Source organism: Rhagoletis pomonella, unplaced genomic scaffold, assembly GCF_013731165.1.
Source record: "Rhagoletis pomonella isolate Grant_MI unplaced genomic scaffold, Rhpom_1.0 Rhpom_scaffold_00002, whole genome shotgun sequence".
NCBI classification, from domain to species: Eukaryota; Metazoa; Arthropoda; class Insecta; order Diptera; family Tephritidae; genus Rhagoletis; species Rhagoletis pomonella.
In genome coordinates this window covers 90161348-90174732 of record NW_023458556.1, presented here as the reverse complement: position 1 = coordinate 90174732, position 13385 = coordinate 90161348, and the positions used below count along the sequence as shown (strand labels likewise).

The 13385-nt window shown below is 39.8% G+C and overlaps 1 protein-coding gene across 1 annotated transcript in view; it reads left to right on the top strand.

Annotated features, from left to right (window-relative positions):
* Positions 1-5083: 5083 nt before the first annotated feature.
* Positions 5084-13385, top strand: part of LOC118734156 (integrator complex subunit 2) — a 228323-nt gene continuing 220021 nt past the window's right edge. Inside the window, exon 1 of the mRNA XM_036463875.1 lies at positions 5084-6010. Within this exon, the coding sequence (XP_036319768.1) occupies positions 5207-6010 (804 nt within the window). The 5' untranslated portion in view covers positions 5084-5206. The remainder of the gene's footprint in view (positions 6011-13385) is intronic.

The following is a 13385-nucleotide window of genomic DNA, read 5'->3' as shown; positions in this document are numbered from 1 at the left end:
AAAGAGTGATAAATAATGTAAATGAATACAGTTCTTAACATCCCCGTCGAGTTTCATGACGAAATTCGTGATAGTTTTGTGAAAACACCCAAAAACCGATGTAATAGAAAGCCAACCCGATTTTAGTTCACTTTCCGAGTACTAAATTCACGTTAGTAAATGTATTAAATGAACACATATTGGTATCTGATGTTCACTATAGTTTACTTGAACTGAATTTGTAACAAAAAATCGGGAAACTTATTGATTTAATTAAATATTAATGCGAGAACAATGTATGAAAAACCGGTGTCGCATTTATTCTGTTAGTTGCAGCTAGGTGTAATAAAAACCTGGAGGTGCTTGGTGTTGCCAATATATCAGCCTTATCATGAGTTTCATTTTCCCCGCACCGGTTCACTTTTCACTTTTGGTTGCCATGTATTTACTATGGGCGGATGACAAATTTTCGGGTTAAATTTTTTTGGGCGAAACTCAGGATAAGGCAGATTACTTTAAGAGAAGGTTTTAATTAGTGATGCCAATAACAATAATGAGAAAGCCTTTATTAATTTTAGTAATTTTTGAATAATTTGTATATAAACAAAATAATATACTACGTTTATGCGTCAGAATTCATGAATTCTTCATTTCATGAATTCAAAAATGGTCCCGTTTATGCATAGTTCGCGAATTCATGAAATAAATTGCTTTGAAAAAGCGGAAACGCGCTGGCGAGAAACTAAACAGAAGGGTTGTGATTTTTTGGCCTCCTTTTGAATTTGCAAAAGCCGTTGGTACCAGGCAATGAACCATATTTTATTTAAATTGGTTTTAATATATTTTCAGTTTATTCTATTTGAATTTATTTTATATTTAAACAATTCCACATAGCTTTTCCCGTGTTTAAAATCCTGGTTATGCCACTCATGGTTATTAATCTAAAAACATCATAACCCTAGTAAACACCTGTTTGTGAAACGTGGCGTTGCCGGACTTTCACTTCACGATTTCATGAAATGATTGCGAATTCATGGTTAACTTTCGTGTATAATTGAATTCATGAAATGGTGTTTATGCAGCCAATTTCAAACCAAATTCATGAAATGAATTCGTGAATTAACCTACGCATAAACGTAGTAACAGACCACTAATTTACGCAGAAAGAAGTTCTGCCACTCTTCTCCGGCAACACAGAAAGGAGAATTCTGCGTAGTAAGCGCGCCGAAGGCCGCCTACGCAGGAAGAAGTTCTGCCACTCTTCTCCGGTAAAACAGAAAGGAGAATTCTGAGTAGTAAGGGTTATGATCCCTAAGCGCGGCCGAAGGCCGCCTACGTAGAAAAAAGTTGTGTCAGTTCTTTAATTGTAAGAAACTTTCTTCGGTATTTTTCATTTATTGTTATTGGCATCATTAACTAAATCTTCTGCCTTATCCTGAGTTTCGGCCGAAAAAATTTCACCCGAAAATTTGTATTCCGCCCATAATAAATACATGGAAACCAAACGTGAAAAGTGAACCGGTTCGGGGAAAATGAAACTCATGATAAGGCCTCTTCTCTAAAAGTATAATATTGGCAACACCAAGCACCTCCATGTTTTTATTACACCTAACTGCAACTAGCAGAATAAATGCGACGCCAATATTTTGTACATTGTCTTCGCAATAATATTTAATTAAATCAATAAGTTTCGGGGCACGATTACGATAACCGCGGGGGCCAAATTTTGAACAAGGACGTCGATAGAGGTTTTTGAAGCAAGAATAACGGTATATATTTTTTTGATGGGAAACAAAAACTACAGAAGTTATCAAGGGTCAAAGATTAAATTCATAATTTTTTGAAATCCAAATATCTTGAAAACAAAAGCACGGATTTCAAAATTTGTGATATCATTCAATAGGAATTATGAATGCCTTTAATACGATATACAAATGTTATATACAGCTTATCATGTTTAGCAAAAATTTAATTTAACTAAAAAAAGCTACAAAAAATTTTAAACAATCACAGGATTATTTAAAAATTGCCTCATTAAACATATTCAAACATTTCATAATCCAATAGGATATAAAACAAGCTTTCATTTGATATACAACATCATGTCTTCAGTCCGTACTAAACAAAAAAAAACGTAGGCGGCTCAACTTTAGCTGAATGAAACGGTTTTTTGCGAATAACTTGGACGGTTTAAAAAAATCATTTTCCGCCTTCGGATTTTTAATACTGGCAATAATACGCGTCGTTTGATACCCCTTTCGATTATTTTGCATCAATTTTCAGTGGGACCATTTTGGAATAATAATAAGGTGTTGTCAGTAGCGATGTTTGTTGTAATTTTGACAAAATCGGTACGCTTATTTCCAATGATGCCTACTCATATATTTATACCACAAAAATTAAGTAAAATAGTACTAGAACTACTCCTATTGTATGTTAAATTAGCATTTCAGCTGTGCTCAAACATAATGACATCTCTTTCTGTTTTGTACTGTTAAGCATATGTATGTAAAAGATAATGGCGCGTATTCATAGTCCAGCAACTAAGTCGAAACTAACAAAGTTGCAACCTAAATTTAAGTACCAACTTAAAATATACCTCTCTGACAGTCCTCATAAAATTCTATATCGCGTCATGTCGTAGAAAAAGTGAAAATATTTGAAGTTGTACAGCACAGCAGAAAAGACGGAGATATACACAAAATTTTAAAAGTATAGCGTATTATTCGCATAACTACAAAAATTGTGTTTTATTAAAAACTGCTATCGCACGCAACAGCTTCTCTTCATGATATCGCTCTAAAAGAAAGCGTTTGCATCACTGCTTCTTTTACCTCTTCTCCATTATGCATTTTCGTGTTGCAAATCTGAAACTCTGAGTTATAAATTATAAAATTGCGGTGTATTCAATGAAATAAATCATTTTACGTTTAGTAAGCAGTTTTAAAAACTAGTTAAGTTTAGTAATGCTAATACTAGCTGTTGTGCAAGTAAAGTTTACGCGTCGACTAAAGTTTGGTATACAGAATTGGCTAGTTGAAAATTTGCAAAATAAAAAAGCTTTCGAACACTGCATTTGATCCAGTGAAACGTATTTTTAAGCAATTGGATACAATGCATTTAAGTGCCCAGTGCATTTGCATAACAACCCACCACATTCTACTTTGTTTTTGGTACCTTATCCAGCCAGGTATACATAACTTTTATTTGCAAGTAAGGAAAACCTAATGGCGCATATTCAGTCATATTTAGTACTCAACTAAGTCGAAACTATTCTAAGTCACAACTAAAGCTATTCATAGTCGCCTTAGTTTCGACTTTTCTGGCTAAGTACCAACTTAAAATTTAGTTTCGGCTGCAGCTGCAACTAAGTCGTAACTAGGAAGAAGTATTTTATCAAATTAAGGGAAAACAGACGAAATATGTAAAAATTAAGTTGGTAGAGGGTGGTTTTGATAATATTGAATAATCTCCAATTAAAATATACAAAGATCCATCCATTTTAATCGGAAGATGAAATTAAATGCGTATCATGAACGAAAGACACAAGATCACGTAAGAACAAGAGGGTGAAAAAAGTCGATTTTTTAGCGGGTTCTACGCCATCTTGTTTCACTGGAAAACGAGCGAAAAGTAAACAAAGCAAAGAAAACAACGAAAACCAAAGTTAGCCAAAACTATTGTCCGCCACTTTAAACGCACAATTTAGGTAAAATGATGCAACAAAATGCTTTCAAATGTGTTGTGATATTGAATTAACTCTTCTTTATTTGAATAAAAGTGTAAAATAGTGGTGCTTGTGATGTAAACAAACGCTCAGCTGACGAACCCGCTTTCGCAAACTTTTTTCTCAAAACCAGTTACAAATACAACGTCGCGTTCTTACGTGAGCTTGTATTTTTGGTTCATGAATGCGTATTACAATTCGAATAAAGCTACATCACAATTTTATAATTGGAATAATTTAGACAAATTCTCAAATAATAAGTCAGTTTCACGCTAGTTCTTTTAAAGTAAATTTGTGCATAACATTTAGATATCTACTATTTGTATGTTTCACAGCATGCTTTCGAAAAACATCGACTTCACATCACTGCGGTTGTTCTGGCTATTTCACACAATTAACAAGAAAATGATACCTTATTCTTTTGCATAATCATGCAATGAAAATAAAAATTACATAAACGAATGATCAAACTTGACATTATTTAATAAAAATGTAATTTTTCCAAAATATCGTAAAGAAAAATCGATATATTTTCACACTCGTTTTGCTATATCGTAAACTAAGTCGAAACTACTTAGTAGAAGTCTGAAATGCGACTATGAATAGAGGTAAATTTTAAGTTGGTACTTAAATTTAGGTTGCAACTTTCTTAGTTTCGACTTAGTTGCTGGACTATGAATACGCGCCAATGTCTTCTTTTTCAGTGTTTTTGTTGCACGGTCAACCGCTTTTCTACCTCCAAGTTTGACCAAGTGAGCCACATTGACCGGTGCAAATTTTATGGAGAAAATATTGCGGTCATCGTCCACCTCGCAATTGCCGGAAAGAGTTAAAAAACTTTTATTCAAATGCCGAATGCATTTCCGCATTAAGGATTTAAATAAATCCTCAAATAACTGAGGTGTGTAACCAACAACATTTAGAACCCTTAATTATAAAATATTATTTTTAATTAGATCTACTCAAAACGATGGAACATTTTTATTTCGTTTAGCTGAATTCCTTTTTACAAGCTTTTATTTAACTTGCTCATCCCGCGGAAAAATCTAATCGATTTTATTTGTTCCTTGGAAGAAACAAGAATCTCCAAAAAAGTTAGCATTGAGTTAGTTCTCGAAATTAATAAAGGTACAAAAATACTTTAAATTTCGGGCCAAAATTTTCCCCCATTTTCTACTACATTTTAAGGTTTGCTGGAATATGCGTACCGAAAAAGTGAGATTAATTTACTGACAACACCTTGTATTATTACACCATGGTGGAGACCATGAAGTGCACAATTACCACAACTCCTTCTCAAAGTGTTTTTGCTGTCGGTCCGAACAAGGTATAAAACTGACATCGATAGTATTCATAAACTATCGATAGTGGCTACAATTTTCAACTATCGATACTATCGATATTATCCCGTTTATAGCATCAAAAATTCCGGCGTTATGCTTATTTACAGAAGTCTTTAAACATTTTTAAATTGGTGTACATATATATAATCTGCCAGAAATGACACATATTACGGCCCGGGTATTTGCAGCAATGCAAAATTTGGACATTTCTGCTCTTTCTACTTATCCACCACACGAAATTCGACCGGTCCTGCCTTCACTAGTAAGAATGAGTCTATTATCCCCGCTTGATAACACGGAATCGTCGATGGAATCTCGCAAACAAATTTTGGCGGTACTAATAGGGATAGAAGTCGTAAACAGCATAGTTTCGTACTTGCAAGTCAACTACCATGAGTTGGAGCAGGAATTGAAAAAGGAATTGCAGGTTCGCCAAAAGTCAATGTATTTCGAGGGACAGCAACCTGAATTTGGTTTGCAGACTGGTATAGCTCTGGGTTTCGAACGAGCCGACGTTACTCGAAAAGTGCGTGTTGTCTTGTCAGAAATTTTCAATATACAATGGCAATTATCGGACCAAAAAAACTTTTTGCAATCTGAGATTTTGGATGATGGAATATATTTAGAAGAAGTTGTCGATATTTTATGCATAGCCTTAGCGGAACTTCCATCACTGCTAAATATTTTGGAATTATCAGATGCGTTGGTGCACGTACAAAATGGACAGAGGGTTATATGTGCATTAGTTGCAAATTTTCCTGATTGCTACAGAGATGTTGTAACTCACATTATATTCAATTGTGATGAAGACAGTAATGAAGGAAAGTTAAAGCTCTCGTTATTAATTGCGCTAAATGAAATGAATCCATCTCAAGCATTACACACCAGATCTACATGTGTTGATATTTTGAAAGTTCCATCATTTATGTTAAAGCTCTGTTTGAAGTTTCCCGAAGACTTGGTAAGTAAAAAATTGTTATTTTTTTGATTTTTTAAACTTTAATTTGTACATACGTTTAAGATAAGGGTCTCTATCAAATCAGACTCGAAGGCGTGGTGAAATTTCACCATGACTCAAAGGTATGTACATATCGCTAGCTTAAAGTGAAATGAAAGGAGAATTTGGGTACTGTTTAGTTAGTGGCCCAAGGATTTCGGGCTATTGCGTAAAAGGGGTGACCCGATCCAAAAATAATTTCCACACACTTGTAGTTAAGGGTCCACACATTATTTTGACACCTACTCTTATTATTTTCCTCCACTAAAGGTATTGGCCCAATGCGGGCTTGCTTTGCTTGCCTCGCTTTGAGAACTGTCAAAAGTTATTTGGAATATACTAAAATGCATGAAGGCTGGCCAAATGGCAGCTTTGCTCCACTTGCTTTAAGCGCCTCAAAGTTTCAAATAGGCAAATGTTTTATTTGAAAGCGTTTTGTAGGCTTTTGACATAAAGGTATGTTCCCGTTCTAAATAAATTCAAACTGCTGCACCCTTTTATGAACAAACATTTGCTTACGTAATTAAAAAATATAAAAAATATATATATAATATAAGTAATTCAAAGTTTAAAAAAAATGATCATATGTTTCCATTGGGGTGTTCACAGTTCGTTCCAAATAGTGTCTCAAAATGTAGACGTCTACATTTTAAGACGTTTTCTAACCGTAAAATCTGTGGTGTTTTTGTTTCCCATACAAAATTGGAGAACGACGCCGTCTACATTTTGTCACACTCAAAGGTATGTTTTTTACGCGTCTATATTTTGCAACCTCGTAGCAGGGTTGCATTATGGCAATACTAATCACATTTTTTTTATTTATTGGGCACGTTTTCTGTATTTGCATGTAATTTGAGCGCAATTTCTGATGAAAAGAAACAAATCAAGGAAAAGAAATAACAAATATTCCGAATTGTTAATTAAGATAAATAATTACAATTTTTCAGAAACAAAATCGAAAGGCGACATATAAAAAATGCACGCAAGGAAGAAATGTCTGGCAACACCAGCAAAGTTTTGAGACGATTTTGCGACGACTGCTAGAAAGGGGTGCTCACAGTTTGATGCTAAAGATGTCTCAAAATGTAGACGTCTACATTTTCAGACACAATTTGGAACGAACTGTGAACACCCCACATATTTATATTTAACATATCGCTGGCCGAAAAGTTGCTAAGTCCGTTTTTACAAATTTTACAGGAACTTTGAATACGACATTTTGCGTGTTTAAAGCAAAGCAAAACTCCATACGAATCAAAAGGATTCGATCTTTATTAAAAGATTTCATATTATTTTGGCCTTATCGTATTTTGGGGGCCTCTTCTGGACTTAGAAAATTTGCCTTTAATTGAATATAAACGAGAAAAAATAAAACAAGTACCTTAATCCTTAATTTCTCTTGCTTCCTATATCATGAGGTTTCACAAATTGTGGACTTAGCAACTTTTCACACAAAGCTGGCGATATTTTGATGTCAAACTACTGGTCATTCGTCTCTCGAAAAATTGTTTTTTTTTATTGTTTTTAATAAATGTACCTATAGTTATATATGTATAATTATTATCATTCCTTTGAAATGCAAAAACTAATTCGCATCAATTTAAAAATAAATCTGAAAAGATTGTTTGTATTTTTTTAAGTTTTCTGGAATTTTGTGGGAAAATTATTCTATGTGTAAGGGAACAGACCTTAATTTTTTAACTACACAGCTGGTAGCTTTGACAGCGTTCCAAGCCGCCATTTGGCCAAACGAGTTTTTGAAGTAAATCAAAGCAAATTGCACAGCAAGCCTTCATTGGGCCAGCGCCTTAATTTATTTAGAAATTGTGTTTGAAATATGCACTTTTTTGTAAAATTCAGAAATTACCGTACATTAATCACTCCTATTCTCCTTAAAGTAGCCACTTCACTTTTATATTCGCTTTAACTTTACACTTTAATCTATTTAATTATAACTTCTCTTATTCCTTTAATTTCAACCAACTGATCACAATTTATTAAATAAAAACCCCTTGAAAATCATGCTTTTACCTTTGGTTGCATATGCAAATTAAATGCCGGAGTTCAGCTGTCAGCTGTCAAACTCCAAAATATGAAAGAAAGATGAGAGACAAGAAAAAATAAGGAACACATTAAGATAACCAACCGTTTAGCTATGGGAAAATTAAAATTGCAGACCGATAGTACTTTTTACCCTGATTTCAACTATAAAAATATTATTTTATTTATTTATTGACAGTCTTTAAGACCTATAACAAATCTTGTCAATTACATTATTAACTTATTTAATTTAATTGATTGCTCTTCTACTAATACTATACATTAACATTTTCATATTTACTAATTTTTACTTATTTTCAAATACATACATACTTTATACATTTATACATATTAATTTATTGTCAGTTAATTAACTATTATACGTATATTTTAGCCTCGGGTTGGGTAGCTGGCGAGGCCTAGTCTCCAGTCTATGTTGTTGTTGTTGTTGTAGCGGCACTACTAAGCCCCGCCTGTTTCGGGCCAACTTTTAATCATTATCGTCAAGCTCAACTAACGGTAGGCCCAGGAAACGAGCTGTTTCGATGGGGTCGGACCAAAGGGAGAGGGGTGTTAGTTGAGTCGGATTGAGCTGGCATGTGAAGAGCTGGTTGGTGTCGTGGGGGGAGTCTCCACATGCCGGGCACTCATTTGGGATGTTTGGGTCGAGTCTGGACAGGTAGCTGTTTAGGCGGCTACAATATCCAGACCGTAACTGAGCCAGGGTAACGCGGGTCTCTCTAGGTAGTTGAAGCTTCGACTCTTCCACAGGTGGTGATTGGGCTCCGATAACGACATTCCTAGGCCGGGAGTTGAGGTAGGTGGAGACTGTCTCCCTATGAATGTCGTTAATCGCTTGTCTGTACGTCATTGGGACCAGTGGTTGGTCTGTGTGGGTCTGGACTGCGTCCTTGTACACGAATAGGTGCCCACTGACGTGCCTGGGCGGAGGCTCCTCCTCCAGCAGTGGTCTGTTGGGGTGTTCGCTTCTGTGACACCCCACCAGAAACTGCTTACAGAGCATTTTGTTGTGTTCCCTTACGGGGAGCACTTGGGCCTCGCTGTGTAGGTGGTGCTCAGGCGTCATCAGAAGGCACCCAGTCGCTGTCCGGAGTGCGGCGTTCTGACAAGTCTGTAGCTTCGTCCACTGCGTCCAACTAGTCCCCGGCGACCAAACTGGCGCTGCATAATTTAGAACCGGCCGGCCAATTGCCTTGTATGTTGCCAGCAACGTTTCTTTGTCTTTGCCCCAAGTGCTGCCGGCGAGCGACTTGAGGACCTTGTTGCGGCTCTGTTTTTTGTTGACAACTGCGGTTGTGTGCGCGGAGAAGGAGAGCAGGCTATCAAAGGTAACCCCTAAAATTTTTGGGTTGTTCACCGTCGGTATAGGTGTGCCGTCGACGTGAATGCCTAATTCTAGCCTGACCTCCTTCGTCCAGGTGGTGAAGAGGGTCGCCGTTGATTTCGTTGGGGAGAGAGTTAGGCTCCTTGCAGTGAAGAAGCGAGAAAGACTGGAGAGATAGCCGTTTACTTTTGAGCAGAAGTCATCAATTTCATTCCCAGACGCCAAAATCGAACAATCATCAGCGTACGAGATCAGGGAAACTCCTTCAGGAGCCTGGGGGAGTTTCGAGATGTAGAATTTAAAAAGTAAGGGGGAGAGAACACCACCTTGTGGAACCCCTTGTTTTATTCTTCTTGGTTTCGAGGTTTGATCTCTGAAGATTACTGATGATTGTCGACCACTCATATAATTCACCGACCATCGCTTCAGTCTCTGTGGGAGAGAGGAGGCCTCAATGTCTTCTAGCAGCGTGGAATGGCAGACGGTGTCAAACGCCTTTGACAAGTCCAACGCTACTAGGACAGTTCTCTCACAGGGGCGGTTACGATTTAGGCCACGAGTTATCTGGGTGTTTATGGCGTTAAGTGCTGTTGTTGTGCTGTGCACTTTACGGAAGCCATGCTGATGTTTCGCTGGGGTTAGGTGGCAGGTGAAGTATGGGAGCAGCAGGGCCTCAAGTGTCTTCGCGACCGGGGAAAGGAGCGTTATCGGGCGATAAGAGTCTCCTCTGTTGGCGGGCTTTCCCGGTTTCAGCAGTGGGACCACTCTCCCTGATTTCCACACATCAGGAATGATGAGAGTGGTCATAGACAAATTGAGGACCTCCGTGAGTTATGCTACTCCCACAGGCCCCAAATGTTTCAACATCAGCATACAGATTCCGTCGGGTCTAATGGCTTTGGAGGCTTTCGCCTTCCCGATGACCCCCTTCACTTCACCGCTGGTGAAAGCAAGTGGTGCACTGTTTTTGGGCAGTTTGTGCAGCCTCCTGGTCACTCGACGATTGGCCTTGTCTACCGAAGGATGCAGTGTGAATTGCCGGCTAAAATAGTTCGCGAATTTCTTCGGGTCCGACGAAGCGTGACCTTCGAATGAGATTTCCACTCTGTCATCACGCTTCGTCGGGTTGGACAAGGACTTCACGGTTGACCAGAGCTTACTCACACCAGAGGTGAAGTTACAGGCCTTCAAGTGCTCTTCCCACTTTTTCCGCTTATGTTGATTTACCAGTTGCCGAATCTCCAAATTAAGGTCCTTCAAGCGAGGGTCCCCGGGGTCGACCTGGCGTAGGTGGTCACGCTCATTTGCTAGTACAGCTGCTTCAGCCGGGAAATTTGGGCGGACTTCCGCGATACGTCCGGACGGTATGAAGCGAGCTGCTGCGGCAGTGACTACCCTGCGGAACTGGCGTTCGCCAGCATGTACGTCTGTGGGTGTGGGGAGGGCGGCGAAGCTGCTCTCGGTAACTTCCGCGAAGCCGTTCCAATCATCTTTGTTGAAGTTGGTGTAGGTTCGGTGATCCGCGGGAGCAAAGTCGGTGGGCTTATTGATCGAGATGATTATGGGCAGATGGTCTGATGCTAACGTTAGCATAGGTCGCCATGATATGCTATTTATCAGACCAGCGCTAGCAATTGTTAGGTCTGGCGAGCTGCTGCAGCTGCCCACAATCCTGGTGGGGGCGTCGTCGTTCATGGTGCAGAATGTCGAATCGTCTATCTGCTCAGCCAAAATGTTTCCCCTCCGATCATTGGCCAGGCTTGAATGCCAAAGATCGTGGTGCGCATTGAAGTCACCTACTACCAATCGGTTTTCGCCTCTGAGTAGCGCACCTATGTCAGGGAGATATCCAGCCGGGCAGCAGGTGACAGGGGGTATGTACACGTTAAATATTTCGAGCTCGACATCGCCTGACCGGACAGCTATGCCCTGACATTCTAGGGTAGTGTCCCTTGGGTCGATGTCTTCTTCGATTAGCCGATACTGCACTGTGTGGTGTAGAATGAACGCTAATCTTCCACCATTATCTCGCTCGCGATCTTTACGGAGCACATTGTAGGCGGCGCAACCCAACAAAGTTGAGTTGCTGTGCAACTTCGTTTCTTGGACCGCAGCTATCAATATGCCGTGCCGACCCATGAAGACAGCTATCTCCTCAATCTTGCTCTGGAGTCCGTTGCAGTTGAGTTGGAGTACGTTCGTATGCCTTGGGAGGCTGGTCGCGATACGGGGAGTGAGGGAAGTGTGGGGCCTACCTTGGGCCTGTTGCGCCTGACGCAGTTGCTGTTGCAGCCTGATGGTAGGTGGCTGCGATGTGGGCGTTGTTGTATGCGCCGGCGGTGCACTACAGCAAGGCGCGCTGTAGTTGGTAGTCCACTCGCGAGTGGTGCGTAGACCAGAACATAGCCGGAAGTGGCACCAGCCAAGGCATGTGTTGCATTTGACTGATGTCACATTCCGGTATATTCTGTTCTGGCACACGGAGCAGATGGTGTGGGCAACCAGTAGCTGCTGGTTGGCTCGCGCTCACGAGTGGGACCGGCCGGTAGGTTGTGTGGGTGGGGTGTTGGGAGGTTTGCTGTTGCTCAGGGGAGCTTCTGGGGGCCGTGCAGGCTCTTCGGGTGTTAGGTCGCACCCGTGCATTACGCGAGTGGGTAGCCGTGGAGGCTGATTGTGCCATTTGGCTTGAGCAACTGGGAGCCACAAAGTTTGTGGTCCACTCCCGGTGAGACCTAAGGCCAGAACAGGTTCTTAGGTGACTCCATCCATTGCAGGAGTTGCACCTAACCGAAGTGGAGTTCGGGTGGAGTCGATTCTGGCAAACACAGCAGAAGTAAGTTTCTGGTCCGGGGTTGGGCTCTACGCCCGCCCGGAGAAGAAGGATGCGGAGCAATCCGGCTGCAAGGTATTGCTCCATGGACGAATAATGATTGGTGGGTATCGCCGATCTGGACGGGGTTAGATCGCCGAAACAACAGCCCTTGGTCGGGTAAAACCCGAGTCATTCCGGTACCTAGAACCGGCTGTCGTGGGAATGTGTCTCCAGTCTATCTTTATGTTCAGCAGGCGGAAAGGCCTAGTTTCCGCTCTGCGTCAATAAAGGCGTTTACCATGGTCGGAAAGGCCGAGTTTCCGATCCATGTTCTTTTCATAATTATGTTGCTGTGAAACGGGCGGAAAGCTCTACGAGCTGTTTGGCATGGCCGGAAAGGCCGGGTTTCCGATCCATGCTCGTAACGTCTCTCATATGCTAGTATCTTGTTAGAATGGGGAGGCCCAATGGCAATCTAATATGTGTTTTTTGCAATGCTCGTATAATAAACTTTTAAATTTTTGTAAGCTATTGCAGCTTCTCATATCTACGGGCAGTTCGTTAAACATTTTTAAACCTTTATAGTACAAATCGCTCTTTTGATTTTCCGTCTGGCAAAATGGAAGTTTAAAGTTATCCCTGACTCTGGTTTCATAGGTGTGAGTGTCACTGCTGTACCTAAAGTTATCACTCAAGTATGTCGGAAGGGTTCCATTCTTTATATTATAAATAAACTTCATTGTATGGAAAAAGATTAGTTGTTTCACATTTAACCAGTTTAAATTGTTCATCATTGATGAAATGCTGGTATCGTATCGGGCGTTAAGTATGTGCCTCTTAGCTCTATTTTGCATTTTTTGTAGCCTCTCTAGGTACGTCTCAGGTGTTATAAACAGGATAGTGGGGCAGTATATAAAATGTGGCTCAATAATTGATCTGTAAACCATAATTTTATATCTTCTACTTAAAGGGTGAACACACCAAAACTGCGACACTTTGGGAAGCTTATAACTTACCCAAAATAATTTCAATATTTTGAAATTCAAATACCATAAGATGACCATGACCTTAGTTGGACGTAGAAGAAATTTCATTTGAATTTGATTCCTAGTTGAGTTAAAAATGGCAACCGAGTTAGAAAC